We start from the raw sequence: 13,463 nt of genomic DNA, 5'->3' as shown, positions 1-13,463 counted from the left end.
ATGTCAGCTAAAGCCATAGAGAGCGGGGATGGAGATGCCACTGACCTCAGCCCGCTGGAATATCCCTCTGATGGTGAGTGCTCTAGGGAAGCTCCAGAGGGCGGGGTGGCCCAGAGCTTGGGGTGCCTGAACGAGGGCAGAGGGGGTCTTCTAGGTTCTGGCCTGGACCTGCCACCGGGTGCACTGTGCCCCGTCAGGTCTCTAACCTCGTGGGCCTCAGACTCCTGCTCTGTGAAGTCTGGAACCTGCCAGCTCCGCGTTGGTGCTGGGTCTCCCTCTCTCTGTCTTCTCCTTGGGTTCACCTCCAAGCATCTTTGTCGCCTCTTAGCACAGCTGCCGTTGAGGTCCCCTCCCAACATCAGAGTTCTTGGGAGTTTCGGGAGATGGTCGAGGGCGCCGTGTGGGGCCTCTGGTCCCTCAGCTGCCCACCCCGCTGGGAGCTCCCCCTCCTCTTTTTTTTTTTTTTTCCAGAGGAGGACGAACCTTCCCAGTCATCCGACCAGGCCTCTGATGGTTCTCCCGGGAAGCCACCACAGGGGCCACCCCAAGGGCCAGATGGATCTGGCTCTGACCCCAGAGACCCACCCAAGGCTGGAGGCAGCAATTTTGCCCATTACGCAGGTAACTGATCCCTGAGCATCAATCCACGGGCCCTCACCCAACTCCCCACTGCTCAGTTCAGCCTTCTGAGTTGTCAGTGTCAGGCCCACGTTCCTGATAGAATCTCTCTGACACTCACATTGTCAGAAAAAGGGCACAGTGTACATGAGAGATGAAATCAATGATGCTCTAGAATCAGAGGACCCACACTTCAGGACTTGGCTCTGCCTCTGACTTGCTGAGTGACCCAGAACCAGTCACTTGCCCTCTCTGGGCCTTGAATGGTTTGCTTTTAAGAGCAGGGTAGGATGAGGTCCCTCTTAGGGCTTTCCCAGAGCCAGGTCATATTCTGTTAGGAGGGACGGAGTTGCCGCTCAGGTTCCTGGGCAGCTGGCAGGCGCAGGCTCAGGCACGGCTCCTTGCCAGTTAAGTCCACTGGCCGTGCCCGACCTTTTGGCCCCATAGCTCCCAAGGCGGGTGAGTACCATTTCTCCATTTCCGCCCCTCCCGTGACGCCCCAGGGCCTGGTTGCTAAAGTCCACCCAGGACATACCTTCTCAGAGTAATGTGTCGTGTAAGGGTGGGGCTAGCCCGGGCCAGGGCAGCAAAAGACACCAGCTTTTTGGTTTTTTGGTGGGGGGCGGGGAGGGCCGGTGGAATACACATAGCATTAAATTTACCAACATAACCATTTGTCAGCGTGCGGTTCAGTAGTGTTGACTATATTCGCATTACCGTACGACCAACCTCCGGAACTGTCTTCACCTGCCCAAAGTGAAACTCTGTACACATTAAACATTAACTACTCATATCCTCCTGCCCCCAGCTCCTGGCAACCACAGTTCCTTCTGGCTCTATAAATACAACTAATCTAATCTAATATCCATGGAGGTGGTATCATACAGTGTTTGCCTTTTGGTGACTAGTTTATTGTACTTAGCATAAGGTTCCCAAGGTTCATCTATATGTCAGAACTTGCTTTGTAAGGCTGAATGATATTCTGTTGTGTGTATATGTCACATGGTGATCATCCATCCGTTGATGAACACCTGGGTTGCTTCCGCCTCTTGGCAATTGTGATCAATGCTGCTGTGAACACGGGGGTGCAAATATCTCTTCAAGACCCTGCTTTCAATTTCTTTGAATATATATCCAGAAATGGGATTGCTGGACCATATGGTTTTCTATTTTTAATATTCTCAGGAACTGCCATACATTTTCCATAGAGGTGATGGTGACTAGGGTGGCAGTGGTGGAGTCAGAGACAGATTGGAGTCATGCAGCCACAAGCCAAGGATTGTTGGCAACCCCTAGACAATGATGCTAGAAAGAGGCAAGGAAGGATCCTCCCCTAGAGCTTTCAGAGAGAGCCTGGCCCTGCCTACACCTTGATTTTGGACTTCTGACCTCCAGAACTGTGAGGGACCATGAGAGAATCAACACAGTTTGTGGTAACTGGTTACAGCAGCCTCAGGGAACTAACATGGGCAGACCTCATTTTATTGTACTTTGCACATACTGCGTGTTTTACAAGTTGAAGGTTTGTGGCAACCTAGCACTGGCAGATATTGGCTCACATTTTTAGCAATAAAGTATTTTTAAATTAAGGTATACTCCTTGTCTTTTTAAACAAAAGGCTATTGCACATTTAGTAGACTACAGTATAATATAAACGTAACTTTTTTTTTTTTTTTTTTTTGCGGTACGCAAAAACAGTGAGGCCTCTCACTGCTGTGGCCTCTCCCGTTGCGGAGCGCAGCCTCCGGACGCGCAGGCTCACGGGCCTAGCCGCTCCGCAGCATGTGCTATCTTCCCAGACCGGGGCACGAATCCATGTCCCCTGCATCGGCAGGCGGACTCTCAACCACTGCACCACCAGGGAAGCCCCCAGACATAACTTTTATATGCAGTGGAAACCAAAAACTGCACGTGATGTTCGCTTTCTTGTGGTGGTCTGGAACCGAACCCTCAGTATCTCCAAGGACAGAGATTGAAAATCCCATTGTGGTTGAAGGCTGTATTAGAGTCAGAGTCTGTACAAGGAGGAGGTGGGAGTCTCTAGGGGGGTGTGGACATTGGTAATAGAGAGGGGGCAGTTTTTGTTAGTGACAGGGTCTAGGGGCAGCTTTCTGCAGTGATGAGCTTGCCCTCTGCGTGATCCAGTATGGTAGCCACTAGCCACATGTGACTATCGAGTCCCTGAAATGTGGGCCGTGGGACTGAGGAACTGAGTTTTAAATTTTATTTCATTTTAATTAAGATTTAAATAGCACACATGGCTAGTGGTTCCTATAATGGGCAGCGTGGGCCTAGTGTATGACCTTGGGTGTGTGTGGCATAGAGTTGAAGATCCTTGGAAGTGAGGCGTGAGAACTTCAAGGCCAGTTTGTTGGAAATATCATCTGTGCAGAAACGGAAACCCTCAAGACAGGTCAGGGGTACTGATGGAGGGAGAGGTGATGGTGAGCCATGAGCTGCAGCCTTCAAGAAATGACTGGAGGTCTGAGGCTAATTTCGTACCTTCTCTCCCTTGCCTGGGACCAAGGCTCCTCTTCGTGGGGAGCTGGCTGAGCTCACTCCTGCAACTCCTGAAATCTCCGGAACTCCTGGTCCCAGCTGCCCCAGCACCCCAGTCCCTGCCCCTGTCAGATGTCCCTGCCAGCCCCAAGAGCTCTCAGCAATTCGACATGGTCCAGGCATGCTCTGCCCCGTGGTGCCAGGGGCTCCAGCCACAAGGCAGGACACACAGAGGAAGCAGAGTGACTTCTCTCTCTTTTTTTTTTTTTTTTTGAATTTTTGAATTCTATTTTATTTTATTTTTTTATACAGCAGGTTCTTCTTAGTTCTCCATTTTATACATATTAGTGTATACATGTCAATCCCAGTTGCCCAATTCATCCCACCAGCACACCCCCCACCTCTTTCCCCCCCTTGTTCTCTACACCTGTGTCTCTATTTCTGCCCTGTAAACTGGTTTTTCGAGGTTCCACATATATGCGTGAATATATGATATTTGTTTTTCTCTTTCTGACTTACTTCAGTCTGTACGATAGACTCTAGATCCATCCACATCACTACAAATGAGCCAATTTCGTTCCTTTTTATGGCTGAGTAATATTCCATTGTATATATGTACCACATCTTCTTTATCCATTCATCTGCTGATGGGTATTTAGGTTGCTTCCATGTCTTGCCTATTGTAAATAGTGCTGCAGTGAACATTGGGGTGCATGTGTCTTTTTGAATTATGGTTTTCTGTGGGTATATGCCGAGTAGTGGGATTGCTGGGTCGTGTGGTAATTCTATTTTTAGTTTTTTAAGGAGCCTCCATACTGTTCTCCATAGTGGCTGTATCAGTTTACATTCCCACCAACAGTGCAAGAGAGTTCTCTTTTCTCCACACCCTCTCCAGCATTTGTTGTTTGTAGATTTTCTGATCATGGCCATTCTGACCGGCGTAAGGTGATACCTCACTGTAGTTTTGATTGCATGTCTCTAATAATTAGTGATGCTGAGCAGCTTTTCATGTGCTTCTTGGCCATCTGTATGTCTTCTTTGGAGAAATGTCCATTTAGGTCTTCTGCCCATTTTTGGATTGGGTTGTTTGTTTTTTTAATATTGAGCTGCATGAGCTGTTTATATATTTTGGAGATTAATCCTTTGTCCATTGATTCATTTGCAAATATTTTCTCCCATTCTGAGGGTTGTCTTTTTGTCTTGTTTGTAGTTTCCTTTGCTGTGCAAAAGCTTTTAATTTTCATTAGGCCCTATTAGTTTATTTTTGTTTTTATTTCCATTACTCTAGAAGGTGGATCAAAAAAGATCTTGCTGTGATTTATGTCATAGAGTGTTCTTCCTATGTCTCCTCTAAGAGTTTTATAGTGTCCAGTCTTACATTTAGGTCTCTAATCCATTTTGAGTTTATTTTTGTGTATGGTGTTAGGGAGTGTTCTAATTTCATTCTTTTACATGTAGCTGTCCAGTTTTCCCAGCACCACTTATTGAAGAGACTGTCTTTTCTCCATTGTATATCCTTGCCTCCTTTGTCATAGATTAGTTGACCATAGGTGTGTGGGTTTATCTCTGGGCTTTCTGTCCTGTTCCACTGATCTATATTTCTGTTTTTGTGCCAGTACCATATTGTCCTGATTACTGTAGCTTTGTAGTATAGTCTGAAGTCAGGGAGTCTGATTCCTCCAGCTTTTTTTTTTTCCCCTTAAGACTGCTTTGGCTATTCGGGGTCTTTTGTGTCTCCTACAAATTTTAAGGATTTTTCTTCTAGTTCTGTAAATAATGCCACTGGTAATTTGACAGGGATTGCATTGAATCTGTAGATTGCTTTGGGTAGTATAGTCATTTTCACAATATTGATTCTTCCAATCCAAGAGCATGGTATATCTCTCCCTCTGTTTGTGTCATCTTTGATTTCTTTCATCAGTGTCTTATAGTTTTCTGAGTACAGGTCTTTTACCTCCTTAGGTAGGTTTATTCCTAGGTATTTTATTCCTTTTGTTGAAATGGTGAATGGGATTGTTTCCTTAATTTCTCTTTCTGATCTTTCGTTGTTAGTGTATAGGAATACAAGAGATTTCTGTGCATTAATTTTGTATCCTGCAACTTTGCCAAATTCATTGATTAGCTGTAGTAGTTTTCTGGTAGCATCTTTAGGATTCTCTATGTATAGTGTCATGTCATCTGAAAACAGTAACAGTTTTACTTCTTCTTTTCCAATTTGGATTGCTTTTATTTCTTTTTCTTCTCTGATTGCCATGGCTAGGACTTCCAAAACTGTGTTGAATAATAGTGGTGAGAGTGGACATCCTTTTCTTGTTCCTGATCCTAGAGGAAATGCTTTCAGTTTTTCACCATTGAGAATGATGTTTGCTGTGGGTTTGTCATATATGGCCTTTATTATGTTGAGGTAGGTTCCCTCTATGCCCACTTTCTGGAGAGTTTTTATCATAAATGGGTGTTGAATTTTGTCAAAAGCTTTTTCTGCATCTATTGAGATCATCATATGGTTTTTCTTCTTCAATTTGTTAATATGGTGTATCACATTGATTGATTTGGATATATTGAAGAATCCTTGCATCCCTGGGATAGATCCCACTTGATCATGGTGTATGATCCTTTTAATGTGTTCTTGGATTCTGTTTGCTAGTATTTTGTTGAGGATTTTTGCATCTCTATTCATCAGTGATATTGGTCTGTAATTTTCTTTTTTTGTAGTATCTTTGTCTGGTTTTGGTATCAGGGTGATGGTGGCCTCATAGAATAAGTTTGGGAGTGTTCCTTCCTCTGCAATATTTTGGAAGAGTTTGAGAAGGATGGGTATTAGCTCTTCTCTAAATGTTTAATAGAATTCATCTGTGAAGCCGTCTGGTCCTGGACTTTTGTTTGTTGGAAGATTTTTAATCACCGTTTCAATTTCATTACTTGTGATTGGTCTGTCCATATTTTCTGTTTCTTCCTGGTTCACTCTTGGAAGGTTATACCTAAGAATTTGTCCATTTCTTCCAGGTTGTCCATTTTATTGGCATAGAGTTGCTCCTAGTAGTCTCTTAGCATGCTTTGTATTTCTGTGGTGTCCGTTGTAACTTCTCCTTTTTCATCTCTAATTTCATTGATTTGAGTCCTCTCCCTCTTTTTCTTGATGAGTCTGGCTAACGGTTTATCAATTTTGTTTATCTTCTCAAAGAACCAGCTTTTAGTTTTATTGATCTTTGCTATTATTTTCTCTGTTTCTATTTCATTTATTTCTGCTCTGATCTTTATGATTTCTTTACTTCTACTAACTTTGGGTTTTGTTTGTTCTTCTTTCTCTAGTTCCTTTAGGTGTAAGGTTAGATTGTTTATTTGATATTTTTCTTGTTTCTTGAGGTAGGCTTGTATTTCTATTAACTTCCCTCTTAGAACTGCTTTTGCTACATCCCTTAGGTTTTAGATCATCGCATTTTCATTGTAATTTGTCTCTAGGTATTTTTGAATTTCCTCTTTGATTTCTTCACTGATCTCTTGAAGAGATTTAGTAACGTATTGTTTAGCCTCCATGTGTTTGTGTTTCTTACGTTTCCTTTTCCTGTAATTGATTTCTAATATTATAGCATTGTGGTTGGAAGAGATGCTTGATATGATTTCAGTTTTCTTAAATTTACCAAGGCTTGATTTGTGACCCAAGATGGGATCTATCCTGGAGAATGTTCCATGTGCACTTGAGAAGAAAGTGTAATCTGCTGTTTTTGGATGGAATGTCCTATAAATATCAATTAAATCTATCTGGTCTATTGTATCATTTAAAGCTTGTGTTTCCTTATTAATTTTCTGTCTGGATGATCTGTCCATTGGTGTAAGTGAGGTGTTAAAGTCTCCCACTATTATTGTGTTACTGTCGATTTCCTGTTTTATAGCTGTTAGCAGTTGCCTTATGAATTGAGGTGTTCCTGTGTTGGGTGCACGTATATTTATAATTGTTATATCTTCTTCTTGGATTGATCCCTTGATCATTATGTAGTGTCCTTCCTTGTCTCTTGTAACATTCTTTATTTTAAAGAGTATTTTATCTGATATGAGTATTGCTACTCCAGCTTTCTTTTGCTTTCCATTTGCATGGAATATTTTTTTCCATCCCCTCACTTTCAGTCTGTATGTGTCCCTAGGTCTGAAGTGGGTCTCTTGTAGACAGGATATATGTGGGTCTTATTTTTGAATCCATTCAGCGAGCCTGTGTCTTTTGGTTGGAGCATTTAATCCATTTACATTTAAGGTAATTATTGCTATGTATGTTTCTATTACCATTTTCTTAGTTGTTTTGGGTTTGTTTTTGTAGGTCTTTTCCTTCTCTTGTGTTTCCCACTTAGAGAAGTTCCTTTAGCATTTGTTGTATAGAGGGTTTGGTGGTGCTGAATTCTCTTAGCTTTTGCTTGTCTGTAAAGCTTTTGATTTCTCCATCGAATCTGAATGAGATCTTTGCCAGGCAGAGTAATCTTGGTTGTAGGTTCTTCCCTTTCATCACTTTAAGTATATCATGCCACTCTCTTCTGGGTTGTAGAGTTTCTGCTGAGAAATAAGCTGCTAACCTTATGGGAGTTCCCTTGTATGTTATTTGTTGTTCTTCCCTCGCTGCTTTCAATAACTTTTCTTTGTCTTTAATTTTTGCCAATTTGATTACTATGTGTCTCGGCGTGTTTCTCCTTGGGTTTATCCTGTATTGGACTCTCTGTGCTTCCTGAACTTGCATGGCTATTTCCTTTCCCATGTTAGGGAGGTTTTCAACTATAACCTCTTTGAATATTTTCTCAGGTCCTTTCTCTCTCTCTTCTCCTTCTGGGACCCCTGTAATGCGAATGTTGTCATGTTTAATGTTGTCCCAGAGGTCTCTTAGGCTGTCTTCATTTCTTTTCATTCTTTTTTCATTATCCTGTTCTGCGGCAGTGAATCCTACCATTCTGTCTTCCAGGTCACTTATCCGTTCTTCTGCCTCAGTTATTCTGCTATTGATTCCTTCTAGTGTAGTTTTCATTTCAGTTACTGTATTGTTCATCTCTGTTTGTTTGTTCTTTAATTCTTCTAAGTCTTTGATAAACACTTCTTGCATCTGCTCGATCTTTGCCTCCATTGTTTTTCCGAGGTCCTGGATCATCTTCACTATCATTATTCTGAATTCTTTTTCTGGAAGGTTGCCTATCTCCACTTCATTTAGTTGTTTTTCTGGGGTTTTATCTTGTTCCTTCATCTGGTACATAGCCCTCTGCCTTTGCATCTTGTCTATCTTTCTGTGAATGTGGTTTTTGTTCCACAGGCTGCAGGATTGTAGTTCTTCTTGCTTCTGCTGTCTGCCCTCTGGTGGATGAGGCTATCTAAGAGGCTTGTGCAAGGTTCCTGATGGGAGGGACTGGTGGTGGGTAGAGCTGGGTGTTGCTCTGGTGGGCAGGGCTCAGTAAAACTTTATTCTGCTTGTCGGCTGATGGGTGGGGCTGGGTTCCCTCCCTGTTGGTTGTTTGGCCTGAGGTGACCCAAAACTGGAGCCTGCCCGGGCTCTTTGGTGGGGCTAATGGTAGACTCTGGGAGGGCTCACGCCAAGGAGTACTTCCCAGAACTTCTGCTGCCAGTGTCCTTGTCCCCATGGTGAGCCACAGCCTCCCCCGCCTCTGCAGGAGACTCTCCAACAGTAGCAGGTAGGTCTGGTTCAGTCTCCCCTGGGGTCACTGCTCCTTCCCCTGGGTCCCGATATGCACACTACTTTGTGTGTGCCCTGCAAAAGTGAAGTCTCTGGGACTTCCCTGGTGGCGCAGCAGTTAAGAATCCGCCTGCCAATGCAGAGGACACGGGTTCCATCCCTGGTCCGGGAAGATCCCACATGCCGCGGAGCACCCAAGCCCGTGTGCCACAACTACTGAGCCTGCACTCTGGAGCCTGTGAGCCACAACTACTGAGCCTGCGTGCCACAACTACTGAAGCCCGCGCCTAGAGCCCACGCCCTACAACAAGAGAAGCCACCGCAATGAGAAGCCTGCGCACTGCAATGAAGAGTAGCCCCCGCTCGCCACAACTAGAGAAAGCCTGCCTGCAGCAACGAAGACCCAACGCAGCCAAAAATAACTAACTAGATAAATTTATAAAAAAGGAAAAAAGAGCGAAGTCTCTGTTTCCCCCAGTCCTGTCAAAGTCCTGCAATGAAATCCCGCCAGCCTTCAGAGTGATTCTCTAGGAATTCCTCCTCCCGTTGCCGGACCCCCAGGTTGGGAAGCCTGACGTGGGGTTCAGAACCTTCACTCCAGAGGGCGGACTTCTGTGGTACAATTGTTCTCCAGTTTGTGAGTCACCCACCCAGCAGTTATGGGATTTGAGTTTATTGTGATTGCATCTCTCCTACCGTCTCGTTGCACCTTCTCCTTTGTCTTTGGATGTGGGGCACCTTTTTTGGTGAGTTCCAGTGTCTTCCTGGCAATGACTGTCAGGAAGCAGGGTCCCTTCTGGTGGGGGAATTAGAGATGCTTCCTGCAGAAAGTGACAAGTAGGCTGAGCCCTGGAGGACGGGGGGCTTTCACTCCAACTGTAGCCTGAGAAGGGTATAGGGTGTCTGGAAGAGGGAAAGACCAGAAAAGTCAAATTTATTCCATCGCAAATGAAAATAGCATGCTTTTCTTGATTTTGTTTTGTTTTGAGAAAATGATACCAAATGTATTGACTTCACAGAGCAGCATGAAACCTTTTCAAGGCAGGTGCCCCTCGCCATCTGGAGCATAACAGAGCTCCAGACTCTCGTCCATCCACCTCTGCATTCTCAGAAAATCAAACTTCTCAGGAAAAGCAGGAAGAGGCCAGGCAGGGGCTGCTCTCTTCTCTGATCCCAACTCCAGGGAACCCCTCCCACTGTGGCAGCAGCGGGGGTGCAGGGGGAGGCCAGTGCCATACACTCATGGGGGTGCTTTTTGTCTCCAGGTAAGGCCTCTTTAGCTGTGATTGGAGGAGGTGAGTCTCTTTGGGAAGAAACTCAAGCCCTCATCTGACCCTGGGACCACCTGGCCTTGACCAAGCCCAAGATTGCCTTGAGCCCCAGGATATAGGTGGGTAAGGGTGCAGTGGGCAGGGGACAGAGTTGGAACACTCGAGGTGACAGGAACCTTGCCAAGAAGGAACCGAAGCAAAGCCATTCAAAGCACCCAGGTCCAATCTCAGCTTCTCCCAAGTGCAAACCGTGTGACCCAGGCAGGTTGTTACATCTGTCTCAACCCATGATTCCTCCCCAGAAAGCAGGGCCAGTGGTACCTCCAGAGGGTTGTAAGGGATGTGTAAGCTGAGCTGTAGGGATTCCTCAGACTGCTTTACAAACCCTCTAGCTTATCCTGTGAGCCCAGAGGTTTCCAGCTGTGCCCCTGGCCCGCATCTCCTAACACGGTGGCCAGAATTCAAGAAAATGAAAACATTTCTGTCACACCAGCCACAGTCTCAGGTGCTCATTGGCTACAGGCGGCCAGCGTGTTGGACAGCGCAGATTCGGAACGTCTCCTGGTTGCAGAAAGTTCTACGGCTGCACTCTCTGGAGATGTAGGGGACCCCTGGGGGGGACACCCACAGGCAGCTGCAGGGCAGAGGGCAGAAGCCGCCACCCCAGCACCTCTTCAGAAGAGCAGCTCTGTCCTTATTCTGTGGGCCCTGTGATGGGGGAAAGACGCTATTTTCCCTGCCAAAAGGGGGCGCTTGAAGACCACTGCTCCTTTAATCTTATTTCACACAAGGGCGGTTGAGGCGCAGGGAGGATAGGTGAGCCTTCCAGGACCACAGCAAAACAGAGAAATGCACAGGCCTGGGATCCAGCTTCTTGGCAGGGCCCCGTGCACTCGTGTCCACTTCTACAGCCTTCCTTTGCCTCAGGCCCCGTGGCTCTCACGAGAGCGACGTGGACCCCTCACTTCATCCCCCTCAGGAAGGTATCAGGGAGAACTGGGGAGTCTGTCCCCTGTGGCCAACCCTAAAGCTCCTCTCCCGCTACAGCCGTGGCCGTGGGGGCTGTGCCCGTGGTGCTGGGCGCCGCGGGCTTCACCGGGGCAGGAATCGCAGCCTCCTCCTTAGCGGCCAAGATGATGTCAGCGGCCGCCATGGCCAATGGGGGCGGAGTTGCCGCCGGCAGCCTGGTGGCCACTCTCCAGTCCGTGGGTAAGTGTCCGGGCGGGAGGAAGCGGGGAGGGTGTGACACACCAGCACAGGATTCAGCCCAGCGGCTAAGCCGGAGGGAGGGCCTGTCTGCTTCCTCCAGCTTCGTGGGCATCAATGTCCCTGGTCCTTTGACTCTCCCTCACTGTCCCCTCTTCTGGTTGGGGGTGGGTTTGGGGGCGTGCAGTGCAGCAGGTGCGCGTTCCCCATCAGCCCTACAAACCGGCGTAGGGCCCTCCCCTCGCTGGGCCCAGCCTCGTGCTGGGGAGGGAGAGGCAGAGACCCTGTGCCATTTCTCAGAGGGTCTGTCCTGTCGCTGGTGGAGTCACCACCAGAGTGCGTGTCTCCTCTTCGGGCAGCCATGGGCAGCAGCCCCTCCCCAAAGCAGACCTCCTGGGGTTTCAGGAAGTAGAGGAGGGAACAGGACTGGGATGTCTGGGTCTTGGGCCTCCTGTGGGTCCTGGGTTCTCTGACCTCCCCAGTCTTGCCGGGAGCTGCCGGGGCTGCCTGTCCCCTTGTGCTCTAACCCCCTCCTCTCTCCCAGGGGCAGCCGGACTTTCCACGTCATCCAACATCATCCTGGGCTCGGCTGGGTCAGCTCTTGGGGCCTGGCTGTGGGGTGGAAAAAAGAAAGCCCCTTCCTCTCCTCCACAAGGATCCAGTACTGAAGCAGAGAGGGGCGCCCGGGCTGGAGATGACCCTCCAGGGCCTCAGGATGTCAGTCCCCCAAATGACAAGTCCTCTGCCTCCTAAAATCCTTCAAAGAAGCATAGGAAATAAAGAAGAGATGCCGTGACCTTCACGAGTGTCTGCACTGCATTCTTGTCTACCAGGCAGGGCGCAGGGCATCTGCAGAGCCATGGCTTCAGGGTTGGGGGCAGCAGGAAGTCTGTAAGAATGGGCACTGATGTCTGCGACAGGAAGCCAGGTCTGCTGCAGTCCTGCCACCCAGCTGTGATCCTGGGAAGGTCATGTCTCCCCTTTGAGCCTCAGTTCGCTGCTCTTTGGATGGGATCGTGGATCACATGTCTTCAAAGATGTCAGCCAGAGGCAGCAATATAGGATGGCTTGGCCCTGGGGTCAGTTTGAGCCATTGACCCTCAGTTATGAAACACTTTATCCTCGGGGAATATTGACCCCTCCCCTCCCCACCCAGGACTCTGGGTCTGACTGTATCTTGAGTCTAGGAACTCAGCAACACTTGTCTGCTGGCCTGGTGGCCTTTGGAGCTCTTCAGGTAGGTAGAGAATTTGCATTTCTCCAGAGAGCTCTGTCCCGGTTGGTGTAGAGCTCAGGGTCCTTAGGTTCCAAGGGAGACTGGCCAGAACCTGCAAGGACAGACAGGCCTCCCTCCCCTGGTGGGGCTCCCAAGAGGCTTGTCAATGCAGAATACTCATCTGTCTCCTAAGGCCCACTGGCTGCCTGGCCCTGGGTCAGGTGGCAGGCACTCTATGTGCGTTGACCTGGCCTCTGCCACCTGCCTGTCTGCCCATGCAGATAACCCATACCGTTTCTGGCAGCCCTGCTTCCACTTTAGACTTGAGTCTCAGATCTCGTCCTGTTGGCTCCAGGACCCCAGCCCAGGTCCCCACTCTGGCCTTCACCCCCATCTTCCTTCACTGCCCCTCCTCCACCAGGCTCTCTCCCTCAGATGCTGCCCCAGTTCACTCATACAGCTCCCAGCTAGCCTCAAGGGCTCCCAGAACACAGACAAGCTCAAGACGCACAGGTCAGTTCCACATCTTCAGAAAGTCTGCTCCTGTGGGTAAGACAGGCAGGGGTGGGCAGGGGCGGCTCCTTCCTGCCGCCCCTACCCTCGGGGGGCGGGGGGCTCAGCGAGTGGAGGGGAGACCCGTCTGCATCCACTGGAAGAACTGTCTCATGTTTCTCATCTGGGTGGCTGCAGGCAGAGAAGCTGGGTCTTGGGAGGGAAGTGACTTAAGCCCCCAACTGGGCTCTGGGACTCTGGAAGCCATGAGCCTAGTCCGTGCCCGGGTGACCCTCACGCCATGAGCCTGGGTAGGGGGAAGAGACAAGCATTAGGAGGAACCAAATCAGAGCCACTCAAGCCCACGCTTTGGAAGCAGCTGGACCTGGGTCGAGTCCCGCTTTGCCAAGCCAAGCTTTGTGATCTTGGATGAATCTCTTACCCTCTCTGTGCCAGTATTCCCTCATCGTAAAATGGGGATAGTAATCTCATCCTTCTCGTT

At 48.1% G+C, this 13,463-nt stretch overlaps 1 protein-coding gene across 1 annotated transcript; it reads left to right on the top strand.

Moving 5' to 3' along the window:
* Positions 1-12,006, top strand: LOC136118694 (interferon alpha-inducible protein 27-like protein 2). The gene is made up of 5 exons (XM_065871952.1): positions 1-73; positions 472-621; positions 10,042-10,071; positions 11,095-11,256; positions 11,798-12,006. The coding sequence occupies exons 1-5, from the start codon at positions 1-3 to the stop codon at positions 12,004-12,006; spliced, it is 624 nt and encodes a 207-aa protein (XP_065728024.1).
* The last annotated feature ends 1,457 nt before the right edge of the window (positions 12,007-13,463 follow it).

The sequence above is a fragment of the Phocoena phocoena genome, chromosome 2, assembly GCF_963924675.1.
Source record: "Phocoena phocoena chromosome 2, mPhoPho1.1, whole genome shotgun sequence".
Lineage (NCBI taxonomy): Eukaryota > Metazoa > Chordata > Mammalia > Artiodactyla > Phocoenidae > Phocoena > Phocoena phocoena.
This window is presented reverse-complemented; position numbering and strand designations above follow the sequence as displayed.